This window comes from Harpia harpyja, chromosome 10 (genome assembly GCF_026419915.1).
Source record: "Harpia harpyja isolate bHarHar1 chromosome 10, bHarHar1 primary haplotype, whole genome shotgun sequence".
Lineage (NCBI taxonomy): Eukaryota > Metazoa > Chordata > Aves > Accipitriformes > Accipitridae > Harpia > Harpia harpyja.
The window spans coordinates 32,468,018-32,480,452 of NC_068949.1; the positions used below are offsets into that span (position 1 = coordinate 32,468,018).

The window sequence follows — 12,435 nt, forward strand, 5'->3', positions numbered from 1 at the left end:
GCTTAACAGGGTTCCAGAGGGGTGGTAACAGAGAACATATCTGGTTTGGAAAAAAGCTAGTGATACTGGAAGGGATTCAACCTCCTGTTCTTTGGGGCATAAGACAGCCTCTAATTAAACAGGTCTTAGGAGGTAACCTCAGAAGGTTCTCCCAGCGGGGCTGCTGCAGCTTGTGTTGTCTTCTGACCATCCAGTCTGGGCTGTGGGGAGAGGCAGGGTGCACTGCCCCGGGGCAGTAGCGTGCCCAAAGGGAAAAGGTTAGGCCGATGTGAGCTGCTGCATCCTGACCTTCCCCGTGTCAAGCTCCCCCTTCCATGCAGTCTGTTCCTCCTGACGGTTTCCCTCTCCAACCTGCCTGCTCAGGTGAACCTCTACTTTTTCTTGGTACTCTGCACCTTATTTCTCCTCCTCCATGTGTGAGGAACAGGAGAAGGAAGATGACTTATATTCCACGTAATTTTTAGCATCAAATAACTCCCAGTTGGTTCATCTCTCCCTTAAAGCATTAATGAAAGTGTTTAGAGGTAACAACCCTGTTTGTCTGGCCTCCCTGCTCTGTTCTGAAGGGGTAGCACTGTTGCTGAAAACGGGAGAAAAAAACAGCAAAGAGATGAGGGGAGAAGGCCGGAGTGACTGATGCTGAAGTTGAATTAAAATGTTCTCATCAGAAGCCAAGTTTTTAAGTTGTGTTGGTAGTTATTCAAGCTCACCCTCATGATGTGCCATTACAGCTTCAGGTAGCTACAACCTAAAGTTACCCCAAAGTCTGGGAGGAATAGGGTCCAGGCTTTTTATTACAAAGCCAAGAGTTACATTAGAGGTGTAAGCATTATTTTATAGCAGCTATATAAAGACATAACTGTCAGCAATTAATTTGGATGAAGAATGTGATTAGTTTGTATAGTTTGCGTGTTTGAGGAATAGAGTTTTTAATCATGCTGTTTAGTCATGCATCTTTACACCACAAACTGGCACATTTTTAAGGTCATATTTGCTTTTGTTGCATCCCTGAGTCTATCACGGAATAGTCCTTTATTCTGTTGATACTCTGTTTCCAAATCTACCAGTATCTCTTCCCAAACATATGTGCATAATGTAGTGTGTATGTGCACACAAGGAAAAGGAAGCAGATGACTTGTGTTCAGTATAATGATTGTTTTGTGCTTGAACTGCTGCAGGCTCCTTGTTGAAAAGAAACTCATGCATCCATACATTCATGAACAAAGCTGCTGTTGTGACTGTGTTGATCGTGCGTTGACTCTTTGTGTAGGGCCGTGGTTAGCGAAAGATGTCATCTCCTCCCTGCTTCATAGCCTCTCTCCCTCTTTGCTTTCCTCACTGTAATCACAACATGCTGATCAATGCCTCCGTGACAAGTGGGATCTCAGCTGAGGTTCCCATCAGTAAAGAAGAGAGGAGAATGGGTGGTGGTTAGTGGAGGAGTCTAGGTGGGTTATTGCTGGGTGGTGCTTGAGTATAAATTGGCAATGTATGTGTCTGATCTGGCACTTAGCGCAGGTGGATAGGACAGCATCCAAAGACACATGGAGGCAAGGATCAGTGGAGTTGCTGTTGCAAAGGAGGAGTCAGAGAAATGGTCAACTTGTGTGGGAGTCCTCTGGAAGTGGAAATTTTTTCCCTAAGTGTGACAGCTTTGATACAGCAACTTCACACATGCTTTGCTCCAGTTTTGGAACCAATTCTTGCCTTCTCTTCTGATGTGTGGTCTCAAGATGGCCTGTGACTTCAGTGCTGAGCTGTGGTCTCCATGTCGTGCTCTGTACTATCAGACTGTCCAGATGGGAGCCTTCAGTATCCTCGTAGCCTTTTATTGTTCAAGATGCTCTAGAAACCCTTAGTGATTTACAGAGTGGGGATTTGACTAACTTTTATTTTGATCTATAGTTCCTCTCTGAAGTGCCCCTGCTTTTTTTTGCATTGAAAGTTTTTTACTTATTACTCACAGCAGATTTGAAGCCCTTTTTTCCCATTCTGCTTTCAGATTCCATAGGTGGGTCGTTTTCAGCTTCCTCCCACCGATGCCACCACAAGCAGAAGCACTGTCTCCCCATCCCACAGTGTGGAGCTCTGTCCATCAGCCCTCTGCTTTTCCATCCTCACACGAAGGGATCCCAGATCATCATGGACACGACACAGAAGGCAGTGAAGCGCCAGGCTAGTTTCTGCAATGCCATTACCTTCAGCAACAGGCCCATTGTTATTTATGAGCAAGTCAGGCTTAAGGTGAGTAAATGATACCTTCCCTTATTGCCATGGAAGCTGCTGTGAATGAATGTTGGGGTGTACCAGGCTTTGGTGCTTGTATCAGATCTTTAGCCCTTCCTTGAAAAGCACAGTAGTGAGATCTTGTCCTTAAAGATCCACGATCTTTGTTGGTCCTTCTGCTTTTGTCACTGTAGTTCTTGGAACCATTGGTACAGACCGGTGTAGAAACTGGGAACAAAAGGGAAATCCACACTCCAAAAGAGCTTATATTGATGTTAGACAAGGAGTAACGGATTAAGCTGAGATTGCTTGGAAAACAGCAAGAAAAAAGGGCTGTATTGATCAGTCCAAAAGGCAGCAGCCTCAGTATCTCTCTAGGCAATGTGTCCTCTAGGCTTGGCATGCATCCTGCAAAGGATTTTTACTGGGCGGGCTGAGGAAGGATGAGAAGTTAGTTAACATGTTCACACGTCCACAACAAGCACTTTTCTTCCTGTAAACAAGGCAGCAATGAGGGCTGGTCTCATGGAGGTCGGAGTCAGCCTCTCCACAGCCAACAGATAAGAGGTGGAAAGGACCTGGAAGTGAAGGTGCTCGCTTGTGTGCTTGGCAGGGAAGAAATATGGGTAGGCTGAAAGGATGAAAGGAGCAGTCAGTGCGGTCACAGTTGCCATCTAAGAAAATGATCTTTCTGGCAGTCTGCTGACTGCTTTGTTGAATCAGCCGCCTGATAGCATTAAGGTCAGAGGAGAGAACATTGCAGGCATCACATTTTTCTTGCTGGCAGAGGCTGATTTCACTTCCTTTGTGTCTGTGGTAGCCCGAAGGATGGAGTTGGTACCCCTTGTGCTGCAGCTGGCATGGGAAGTTCAGCTCCTCTAAGACAGTCGCATGCCTCCATGTGCACTGGGAGCTGCATCCTGATGAAGAAATTAATCAGTTCCCTTAGGAACTGAAGCACTTTTTAGGCTCTCAGTACCTTGAAGGAGCTCGGGGCCCTTCAAATTTCATCCACAGGTATTTTCTGATCTTTATGCCTTCTAGTTTGTGGGACTGCGTTTTTCTGTTCTTAGCTGATTTCACGCCTTTCATTGGCACAAAGTAGGTCGTCTTCTTTGGCAACTTTAGTTCATGGCACACATGAAAGATCTGCCTGCAAATCCTTCATTTACGCACAAGGAGTTTTCCAGGAGGTTTATCTGCATATAGCTGCTGAGTCTGAATGATCCTGCTGTTGCTCATTGCTACAGGTTCCAGACTGGGACCTACAGCAACGTATCAGCCTTCCCTGCCTCTTCCCTTACAGCCAGCAAAGGAGCAAGAAATGAGGAGGATGCTTCCTTTTGAAAATACAGAGAGATTTCAGTGATTGCAGGCTCAGGTCCATACGTAGAAAGTCCCTCTTACAAGTTTGTTATGTTTCCTGTGGAGCTCTTACTGCTTCCATTCAGGCTAGAAACCCAGCAGGACTCACTCATGTTGCCTAATGGGATTTTTTTCCACATTGGCCAGCAGTTTGGACAAACAACTGCGAAAAATGATTTGGGAGGAGATGAAAGCAGCATTTCATTTCTGAAAACACCATCAAAGATTTGAGTGGGTTTAGTGGTTTAGGCAAAGGTTCTGGGTTATTTCTTCCTCATTCTGAAACAATGTAGCTATCTCTGGAAATTCACACTTGTTTATCACTGTATAGTTTAGGATTTTAGCTTGCATAACATGTGTGAAGAATATGCATGCAAATCTGCACAAGGGATTTACAAGCAGAGCTCCTGCTGAGTGCAGTGGCAAGGTCTCATGGGAGTAATCAACAGGCTTCAGCAGAACTTGTACTCTAGGGATGGATGGAAATGTGAAAACATCTTTGCTTTTCTGGTAAGTCCATCCTGCAATTGCCTTGTTGTTGTGTGTGCCTGTGGAAAATGGCATCTTAAACCTTCTTACCAGCTAAAGACTAACCATGAACCCAATCATTCAAGTCCTATACAGTCTAAACTCCCTTTGGAAAACTAGAGGAAAGAAGTCAGGAGATTTCGTTCTGTTTATTAGGTGTTGTATCTCAGGTTTTATTCTGAGATTTCTTTGCAGCTTTGGGAATGCCATCAAGCAGCCAGATTTCCTCTTTATTTGCCTCTGAGATATATGTCCCAGTATGGTTTCTTTCATGTCATTCCGGACACTGCTCAGGAGTGGAGTGAGGTTGTCAAGGGTGACACAAGGCACTAAGCAGTAAAGAGCAGGAGCCTGAATCTGTGGAAGCAGCCATGGCTTAGCAGTTTGGATGTAGATCATTGTATCTTCTCCTCCCCTTCTGGTACCCGGCAGACCTCCCAAGCTTTTCTGCTCACAGTGGCTGCTGAAGAGAGAATTTGGTCCATCATGAACCATTGCCTTTTTTAGCAAAACTGTGTACCCTCTGTCCAGCTGTGTCTAATTCTTGGCAGGCTTTATACTAGATTTTAATTTGGACATTAGTTTGCCTGTGGTTGGACTGTATTGAGAACTGTTTAGAGGTGCTGATTAATACATGGAACATGTGCAGCCTTGATTACCATATGAATATTTGCTTCATGCGGCCTGTGATTGCTGTGAAGTATTGGCAAGAGACTGTGAAAGAGCAAATTGTACAAATAACAATGAGGCCATATTTATCTCAGACCGAAAAGCTTTTAGGGCTTGCGGTAAATTTGCTGCCATAAATAATCCAGGCTTCTTCTTGGAGTGTGCTTGTATTCCCCATTTTGTCATGTGCATGCCCCATCCACCCTCCTTCCACTGGGGACATGCATGATCCCATCCCATCCTGGCCAGGCATATAAAAGAGCAAATCTGCTGCAGTCCTTTTTAGTGCCACCCGAGTATCCATCCCGCAAGCAGGAGCTTCCCATAGTTCCTGGGACCGAGGTCAGTGCTCAAGTGCTTCATTTAAACAGTTTAGATGGTTGGCTCGACTGAGTAGGGCTAAAGAGCAACACTGGCTTAACTGAGGAACTGTCTGTTGATGACTTTTTTCTGAAGCTCTGAATTATTTTCTCAGATACTTTAATTATAAAACAGAAATCTCTAGGCTTTGAACAATGTCTCTGTTGTGAGATTATTGTGCCCCTGAGGACACACGTTCCAGATTTGCCTTGGAGAGGGACATGTGAAAGAAAAATGCAATATTTACAAATGTGATTAGAAGAGAATTCAGAAGTCCGAAGAAAACATCTTGGAGAATCCCTTGGTGAAAATCCTGTGCTTCCAAGCTGGGACACAAGGGGCTGCTGCCAGGCTTTTGAGGACAAAGTCCTGCAGTCCTGGACAGTTCAGTCTCTGGCATTGCCACTCATCTGAGCCATTAGCAGTTTGGCAGAGCAAGAAATTACAGTAAGGTAGCAAGTTTTGTGTGACATCTGGTAGGTGGTACCTGTCCATGTTTCTGCTCCTGTCCTGCAGCCAAGAGTGAAATTGCTTGAGGCTGCCAGGGCTTTGATGGAAGAGGGCTATCTCAAGTGCTCTCATGTTTGCTGCAGGTTCAGTGCACGAACAGAAACACCTGTTATGTGTCAGCTGGCATGCAGGAACTGTCCTGGCCCCACATCAGGGTTGGATCCAGCATCCTTAGGTCTTTCATTTCTCAGTCTGGCTGCTGACAGGCTGAATCCCTTTGAGAGGAACAATTTCCAGAGCGTTCATAATCCAACAAAAAGAGGGAGAAAATTCTCCAAGGGCATCATCTCCATCTGGGGACCATACTAACCTTGGAAGACTCCCTGCTTCCATGGGAAGAAAGAGACCTTGTAACTGGGTGGTGTTTTGGATGTGCTGCACATGTTTAGGACCCACTGCCTGTTCCCCTCAGATCCTCTTCAGTCCAGAGCTCAGTTCATGTGAGAAGAAGCCAATGACTCTGGAGGCATCTGTGATCCTTTGTCCTGCTGTCTCTCAGGTGCAGACGGGTGGATATGACACACGCACCATCCCCAAAACTATAGCAGATCTTCCTGACCCCAGACACACTGAGTAACCACATACTGACAGGTGGGGTGTAGATGGGCACAACATATCTTGAAAATCACCACTCACAGCTGAAATAAATACGTTTTCCCCAATCATAACACAACATCTATCATTGCCTCCTAACTGTGTATTTAATACAGTTAAATACTCTAAATTGTGCTTTCCCCCACACAAGTTCTCTGCTGCAAGGCTGTGATTTCATCTAATCTGACAAGCTAAACAAGGATAAGACTGTCTTCTACTTGGCTGGGAAACCCAGAAAACCCTATGGTGATGGCTGTGATTCTGGAGCCAATGCTTTTCCCTGAGGTCATGAGAGACCCCATCATCCGAGCACCACAGGGGAAGAGCTCTGCTGCTGCAGGTGCTGAGATAAAAGCTCTTATGGCCGTTTTTGGCACATTTTGCGAGAGGATGATTCTTAGGCCAAAAGGAATTACCCTAGAAATAGAAGTGAGTCATTGTGCAGCTGTAATTACATTTCACCTCTCCGCATAGACTTAATTTGATTTTTTTTTTTTTAAATATGTGCATTGTATCCTAACTGTGCAGCTGAAAAGGGTACAGCAGTATTTGTTGGGTAAAATGTTTCCTAAATCTAGTGGGGTCATCTGCATGGTGGCCATTGGTGCTCGATGGCATAGAGCCTGTAATGTGTAAATAGATGTTCAAGTGCCAATCGCTGTTATTGCTGCTGTTATCTTTGCAGATCACTAAAAAGCAGTGTTGCTGGAGTGGGGCTCTTCGACTCGGGTTTACTTCCAAGGATCCATCAAGGATTAACCCTGACACTCTGCCGAAGTACGCATGCCCTGACTTGGTTTCCCAGAGCGGTTTTTGGGCCAAGGCTCTGCCAGAAGAGTTTGCGAATGAGGGAAACATCATAGCCTTCTGGGTGGACAAGAAGGGACGGGTTTTCTATCGGGTGAACGACTCTGCTGCGATGCTCTTCTTCAGCGGGGTGAGGACGGCAGAGCCCCTCTGGGCTTTGATCGACGTCTACGGACTCACCCGTGGAGTGCAGCTCTTAGGTGAGTACCTGGCTCCAAACGTGCAGGGATGATGCTGTGCCATCCCCAGCGAAGGGCCAGCCTGACGCTGCCTGTCCTCTCACTGTGCTGGGACAAGCACAGGGAAACAGCCGTTGTTCCTCCCCAGAGCATCTCATGACCTCAGCCTGGATCAGTCGGTGTTTGAAACTTAGTACGTAAATATAACATGAGTGGGAGGTGGGAAACAACCGCTACAGTATAGCACTAGAAGCCATCTGTAAGTAAGTGGATTTCTGCTCAGAGGTGTTGCTCTACCAAAGCATAGACTGGAGTGTGTCATATACCTTGTAAAACTTTCTTTTTACCTCATCTGCTGTTTTTCCCATGCCGAAATGGGGAAATGCATTTTATGTGTTATGGATAAATCCTTCCTGGATGGCACTTTTATGATTTTCTGGCTGGTTTAATGGGCAGATTTGAAACATGGATATCTTCCAAATTACCTGGGAGAAGCTGCAGCTGGTTTTGCCAGGATGTTGCTTTTGCAGAGGAGTTTGATTTGTCCTCTGGAGCCTGAAGTTTGGATATACAGTTGGGGTTGGAGGACGAGGAGTGCTGAGTGCCTGTGTCTTCTGCCATCCTCTGCTGAAAGGGAGATAGTTTGGCATTCATGAGGACTCTAATCTAGCCTCAAGTATGCAGGCTGTCAAGGTTTGGGCTATTTGAGTTTATACATCTTAGAAGAACTGAAAAGAGTCCCCAAGGACCCACCTTAAGGGGCAGCTAGGTTGCTGGGGGACCAGAGGTGTCAGCATGCAGCCTTAGAGTTGGCTTTGCATTGTCACTGGGGGGCAAATCAGAGCATTTCTCCACGTAACAGCAGTTTCATGGGTCTTTTTTTCACCATGGAAAAGGTTAGATGGTACCTGGTGACAATCATCAGCTGGAGTTCCTTTGGAAGATGAGATGATCTTGCTAGGCTGAGAGAGATCCTGGCTTTTTCCTGTCATGCAGCCTGGTAATCTCTGCTAAAATTACATCTTCATGCCATATGTCAAAAACTTTAATGAAGCTTCTTTCTGACAGTTCTGCCTCCTTTCTGCACTGCTTGCTGTATTAAAAAGTATGGTGGCAGGACTGCCTATAGCAACCTACACAGCAGGGAAGAGGGATATGGGTTCAGGAGGTGAAGAAATGGAAAATACTGCAAAAACTACTGGCCCAAGATTGCACAAGGCAGATGAATTAAAGAATTTCTCGGCAGCTTTTTGCTCTGTTTTAGGAGCAGAAAGATTTATCTTTGTTGTGAATCAGCTTGAATCGGAGCCACTAGGCAACTGTTCATATGCCAAGGTGATGATATTTGAATTTGGATCTAGAATTTGGGCAAATGTCATGCCAAGGATTCAGTTAGGAAGAGCTTACAGGTGACTCCAAGTCCTCTGGCCGTTCTTGCGAGATTTGGCACCTCAGGACTCCTCTGCCTGATTAATGAGGGCCCATAACTCTGGATTATGTGTTTCCTTTTAAAACACCTAAGAAATCATTTCCTATCCATAATCTGCTCCTGCGTTGTCCTAGCATCTTCCACATCCCCTTTCACAAGGAAAATGTGACTCTTGCCAGCCATTGACTTTTACCTCTAGTCTAACAGGCTCCAAACTCTCTGGTGGGTATAAAGTCCCTGAATGAAACAGTCAGCTTCTGAGTTTACACAGTTGGCGTGGAACTCAGATACATATTTATAGCTCGTTCCAGCAGCCTTCAGCAGGCTTTAAGCCTAGCAACTGTGCCGAAAAGTCTTCGACTTGAGTCCTCTCTATCTCCATTCATTATTACTCAGCACTAAAAGTCAGAGCAGGGAAATCATCAGCTATGTTGCCTCTGGATCCTATAGACATACCCACTGCAATGCTCTGCATGCCTGTTTTAGTGTAGCAGACCACACATATAGTACAGGACAACTTGCCAAAAACTCCTGGGACTTGACAAATGAATTTCATAGCTTAGCTACAAACATATGGTCGAATTCAGCCTGGTATGGCATGCAGGGCATCTGATGGAGGCTGGGGATGCTGGAGTGGTATGTTGAACAGAAGAGCATAGCATTTCAGATTCCAGTTCAGTGATTTATTCCCCCTTCAAACCCCAAACATGTTCCTTGTTCTTGAGCCTCACCATTTTCCCAATGCCCATAGGGTTGCAGGGTCATACTGCACCTCTGCACTGCCTCCATTTGCTTTTATGTGTATTTCACCCAAGAATCTGACAAAAAGCTTTATCGTTTCTGGTGGCTGTCTTTCTGTTTATCACAGAATTATTCCCTCCCCACTCCCAATAATGTAACTTCACGACCAAAATCAGACTTGCCCGAAGGAAAGACGTGCAGCGGTAAGTCTTGCGTCACTGCAGGATCCCAGCTCTGCAGGGGAATGCACAGTGTGCATTTATGTCCCCAAAAGTCACAACTTCCAAAACTTCACATTCTTGTTTTGCTTATCTGCATTACGGTAGCAGTTCCAGCCAAAATAAGGAACCTGGTAAAGCAGGGCAATGACCAAGTCTAGTGACACTGTTCCTGTCTTACAGATTTAATAAAGAGAGACTTGAACAAAATGGGGCCCAAAGGCTGGGAGAGTTAAATAATTTGCCAGAGGTTATACAGCAGTGTCACCAGATTCAGGAATGCCATCAGCCTTGTTGCCCAGCTCAGTCCTGCCTCCCTCTCTGTCAGCATTGCAGGCATTGCAGAACACTCTGGCATCACTAAATTGCGCCTGTGGATGAAAGAGAAACAGCTGGTTTGTACCTTAATTTTTCATTTCCTTCTGCTTATGGCTTTACCCATAGCATCAACCTTACTGATAATTACCCACATGTTATTACTGCTGTCAACGCACAGGTTTATGTGGCTGTTGCAGATGTTGCAGGGTCTGACTGCCCTTGCTGTATGTTAAGAAGCAGAGCCCTTCAAGCAGCTTCTTTGCCTGCTTGATTTTGTTCTGAAAAAGGTAAAAAGGGGCTTGCAGGGTCCACTGCATCTCAGCCGAGGGGAGGTGAGGAACTGAGTTTGGACCACGTCTTGTCTGTCACTGCTGGAGTGAGTCAAAATGAGAGACTGGCTTAAATCCACCTTGCAGGTGGCTTCAGCGATGAGGTTCGCAGTGCTCACGCTCGGTCACAGGTTAGAGGCTACTCCTTGCTCTCCTTGCCTCTACCCACGTTACAGAGATGAAAAGGCTTAAATTCACCCAGGAATCTGGTCTCCTCTGACCACAAGGTCTCAGCTGGTTTCCTGCCACAATGTAAAGGCCCGCATAGGGGAGGTTGTTGCAGTCGAGTGGATGCACGTTCTGTGTTTTAGGGCATGAGTTTCAGCGTAGATGCAGGCTTACGTGACCTGTAAACATGCCCTTATACAGTGACTCTCTTGCCAACACGCTCAACTTGCAGGCAGGATGGCTTACAGCTCTGCTTCCCTTTTTGGGCAGCTAGTTTTGCACAAGTGCACTTTTACATTCCAGGATAATTTAAAGCAATATTTACTAGAAATGTGGCTTAGCCTTATGTTATCACTTCAACATACACACATGCTCATTCACACTTCAAAAAGAGTCCGAGAAAAATGGAATATAAGCAATCTGCTGCCTCGCTGCTATAATAAAGCATCAAAAAGAAAAGGAAAGGAACAGCTGTTTAAATCCTGGGGTCTTCAGAGCCCTGGAGGAAGGATGGCAGCTTAGGGGAACCAAATGGTGTTGTCTCACATTAGCCTGCTTCTTTCAAGCACTTGGCTAGTGAGCCTGGCATAGACTAAGAAATGTTCCTGTACTCTTTCTGTGGACTCACTGCAGGACAGCAAGGGTGGCAACTTTCCTCAGTGATGTGTACATTAAAGCATAATGTGTGTTTTCAGCATTTTCCCATACCTTTTAGTGGGGAATTCCAGGTTTACCTGTTGTGTGGTGCCTTTTCGAAAATTGCCCCATTTTTATTGGCAGTGTCATTGTAGCACAGGAGTGCAGAATGGTTAAGATTGGAAAGGATCTATGAAGATCATCTAGCCCTACCATCTAGTGTCTTTTCTTTCAAAGCACAACACGTGCTCTAAAAGTGTGGAAAAATGGGACTGCAAAGAAATTATGATTTCAGCATACCCCTCTACCCACCCTGTATTTCCAGTGGCGTAATGTGAGGAACAGTCTGTTCATTTTCCTTAGTCCCATTCATTAATAGTATGGTCAGCAACCAAACCCCTTTACCGTTTATTACTCTGTTCACGCTCTTCTCCCATCCATCTGTATTTTCATTCATGCAGTATTTCAAAGTAAGTAGTCTTGGTCTTTTACCAGCACAGTCTTGGAAAACCAAGGATAATTTTATTTAGATTGGCACACTGAGGCACCTGTTGAAAGCAAAGCTTCACCACCTCTTGTAAATATAAAATATGTGAAAAACTAGTAAGGCCTTGCAAAGTGGGAAAGTTTTAAATGCATATGTATTAAATGTGCATGTATTAGATTTACCTGAAGTAGAAACAGTATAAATATATACTTCAGTCATAAATACATATACAGATCCTAGTAGAATTAACTGGCAGTGCTGCATATTATATCAGATATTTGGGAAATCTTTTCTATCTCCAGATCCCCTTCCTAGCTTCTTATTGCTTCATGTTTGCAAAGTATCAAAAGTCAAAACGTGAACTGATCATGGATGGAAGTGTACGCATCTCGGCACTCAAGCTAGTGTATATTTGACAAGGAAGTTGCACATTTTGTAGGGAAAGAAGGAAACGTTTTTCTTTCTTCACCCCTGTCAGTTCTTAGGTAAATTGAATCTCTAGCTCCAGGGCACCTTTAGAAGAAACATTAAATAAGCCTCAAATGAGGTGGATTTATGGGCAAATTTCAGGTGCGAATGGTATAAGACTGATGATAAATCTAATTTATCGTATGCATCTGCAGTTTTACCATGTGGTTATTACTATTTTATTTTCCAAGTGCAAAACTTATTTTCCATTGCCCATGGGGATCCATTTCTGTTGCTATTCTGACACATGCAAATAAGCAGACTGATCTGCCGAGAGTGCTTCGCACTAAACACAATTGGATAATCAAATATGACTGCAGTGTATTTTTATAGTGTATTGTTGAAAGTGGAAGCTATAAACTATTTACTCTCTCTGTGGAAGTCTGTGACTATCTGATGAAAA

At 44.8% G+C, this 12,435-nt stretch overlaps 1 protein-coding gene across 4 annotated transcripts in view; it reads left to right on the top strand.

Annotated features, from left to right (window-relative positions):
* Nucleotides 1-12,435, top strand: part of NEURL1 (neuralized E3 ubiquitin protein ligase 1) — a 166,570-nt gene that overhangs the window by 95,158 nt on the left and 58,977 nt on the right. For all 4 annotated transcript variants that reach the window (XM_052799672.1, XM_052799674.1, XM_052799673.1 and 1 more), the window contains exons 2-3: nucleotides 2,003-2,244; nucleotides 6,938-7,259. In XM_052799672.1, coding sequence (XP_052655632.1) covers nucleotides 2,003-2,244; nucleotides 6,938-7,259 — 564 coding nt within the window. The remainder of the gene's footprint in view (nucleotides 1-2,002; nucleotides 2,245-6,937; nucleotides 7,260-12,435) is intronic.